General features: G+C 36.4%; 1 protein-coding gene and 1 pseudogene across 1 annotated transcript; both read left to right on the top strand.

Moving 5' to 3' along the window:
* The first annotated feature begins 701 nt into the window (after positions 1–701).
* LOC129316722 (cytochrome P450 71D9-like) lies at positions 702–1634 on the top strand. Its single transcript, XM_054961114.1, has 2 exons — positions 702–1181; positions 1308–1634. The coding sequence occupies exons 1-2, from the start codon at positions 702–704 to the stop codon at positions 1632–1634; spliced, it is 807 nt and encodes a 268-aa protein (XP_054817089.1).
* A 40-nt stretch (positions 1635–1674) lies between these two features.
* LOC129316721 (cytochrome P450 71D10-like) lies at positions 1675–2320 on the top strand (annotated as a pseudogene).
* Positions 2321–2647: the final 327 nt, after the last annotated feature.

Here is a 2647-nt window from a genome sequence, read left to right as displayed (position 1 = left end):
ATTTCAGTGGCGGCATCTTGAAAACACGAATAACTAATAGCAGTGAGATTCCACGTGTTATTGTATAACAGATGGTTTAAAATAAAATAATAGCAATAGCAGAAGCAGCAACAACAATAATTTCCTTTTGAATGGTACATTTTCATTTTATAAAAACTAATGAGTAAACTCAACGTAGCATTGTCGACTATTTCAATTTTCATCGAAAATAAGGAGAATGAAAAAAAAAAACGTTAGAAGACGTATCATTTAAAAAAATTGAATTTAATATATATATATATATATGTTGATATGTTGTTATTTTATGTAACAGGTAGAACAAGTAGTTAATTATATATACTATCTTATTTTTTTAAAAAAAAATTTTATGAAGAAAAAATATGTTCATTTTTTAAATTCAATCACCTGATATCTTAAAAAAACTGAGAGTATTCCTTACAGACTAATTTAAACCCTCGTTATATGAACTATTATTATTAACTGTGACTTCACGGATAAATAACTCAGGGATGTCTGTGATATTTTTATTTAACACGACTTCATATCATAAGAATCAAACCCGAGGCTTTAGAATAAGTTGATATGACTCCCTTGATCAGTCCAACCAAGTGCCAACATATGTCCATTTGATTAGTATAAAAAGAGCACTTGCTTCTAAACCAAACCCACACAATTATTCACCATCAGCTTCTGTGGCTATTATGGAGATTCAAATTCCATATTCCATCCTCTTCACCTTCTTCTGTTTGTTCCTTCTGATATTAAAGCCATCAAGATTCAAGAGATCCAACAAAACCTTACCTCCAGGCCCATGGAAGCTTCCTATCATAGGAAACTTGCACCAAATGGCAGGGCCATCACTGCCTCATCACACCATGAGAGACCTCGCAGACAAGTATGGTCCCTTGATCCACCTTCAACTCGGAGAGACTTCCAACATCATAGTCTCTTCCCCAGAAATGGCCAAAGAGGTTATGAAAACACATGATCAAATATTTGCTAATAGACCCTACTTTCTAGCCACCGACATAGTTGGCTACAAAGCAATTGATGTTGGCTTTGCTCCTTACGGACACTATTGGAGACAGCTTCGAAAGGTTGTCACTCTGGAGCTTTTGTCTCTAAAGAGGGTCCAATCATTCAGAGCTATAAAGGGAAGAGAAGATAGCATCACTCTTGAAGTACATAACTGATCATGAAGGATCTGTCAATCTCAATAAACTGCTTTCCCACTAGCAAATTCCATCGTTGCTCGTGCTTCCATTGGTAAGTCCAAGAACGTAGACGCTGTTGTGGCCTTTATGCAGCGGACAATGGAGCTGGCGACTGGACTCAGTGTTGCGGATCTTTTTCCTTCACTCAAATTCCTTCCTGTGATCACGGGGCTGAAAGCTAAGCTCGAGAAGCTACATCAAGTGGGTGATTCGATATTGCAAGAAGTTCTTACAGAACACAGAGAAAAGAATATGAGAAGAAGCCAAGACGCTAATGAGGCATATCAAGACGATCTGGTCGATGTTCTTCTCAGGATCCAGAAGGAAAACGACCTCGAAATCCACGTATCTGACGATACCATCAAATCTATAATTCAGGTAATAAGTCTTACTGTCTCTTTGAATAATACTTCCAGATAAACATATTGGAGTTTCACTCACAAATATCTGTTCACAAGACATGTTCTTTGGTGCAACTGAAACAACAGCGACAATTTTAGAGTGGGCAATGTCTGAATTGCTCAGGAACCCAGAGACAATGGAAGAGGCTCAAGCAGAGGTAAGGAAGGTGGTTGGAAGCAAAGGACAAATAGAAGAATCATAATTGCACAAATTGAAATACATAGATGCTGTGATCAAAGAAACCTTGAAGCTTCACCCACCTCTTCCATTGCTAGTTCCGAGAGAAAACAGTGAAAGGTGTGAAATCAATGGTTATGAGATACCTTGCAAGTCTAGGGTTATTGTCAATGCTTGGGCTCTTGGAAGAGATCCAAAGTATTGGAAAGAAGCTGACAAGTTTCAACCTCAAAGATTCCTTGATACTTCAAGTGACTACACTTTTAGGGGCATGGATCATGAGTACATTCCATTTGGGTCTGGAAGGAGGATATGTCTTGGAATAGCATTTGGTTATGCAGTTCTTGATTTGGCTATCGCCAAATTGCTTTACCATTTTGATTGGAAGCTTCCGGATGGGATGAAACCTGAGGAATTGGACATGGAGGAAACCTTTGGTAACAATGCCACTAGAAAAAACCATCTTTGTGTGGTTCCCACAGTTTATCATCCCTTAGCTATATAGGTTTATTGTAATACTGCTTGGAAAATAATAAGGGATGTTTGATGTTCAAAATAAAATAGTGAATCAGCACTCTCTCTCTCTCTCTCACACACACACACACACTTTTGCTTAGATATATAGATAGTAATTGTATGAATAAATAATGCTTCATGTTATATGTTTTTGCAATTTTTTCTTTAATACTCCATGTGGTAATATGTCGGTTTTTTTTTTCATAGCCGCTAATTGAAATTAAATTTTTTTTGCCAGTACTAAATGAAATTAAATAACCCCAAATCAAATTATGATTCATAAATAAATTAAAGCAAAAATGATAATAGAATCCCTCTGAATTATATAAATGATAATT

This window comes from Prosopis cineraria, unplaced genomic scaffold (assembly GCF_029017545.1).
Source record: "Prosopis cineraria cultivar Desert tree isolate PC_DT_omini unplaced genomic scaffold, ASM2901754v1 PC7, whole genome shotgun sequence".
NCBI lineage: Eukaryota > Viridiplantae > Streptophyta > Magnoliopsida > Fabales > Fabaceae > Prosopis > Prosopis cineraria.
This window is presented reverse-complemented; position numbering and strand designations above follow the sequence as displayed.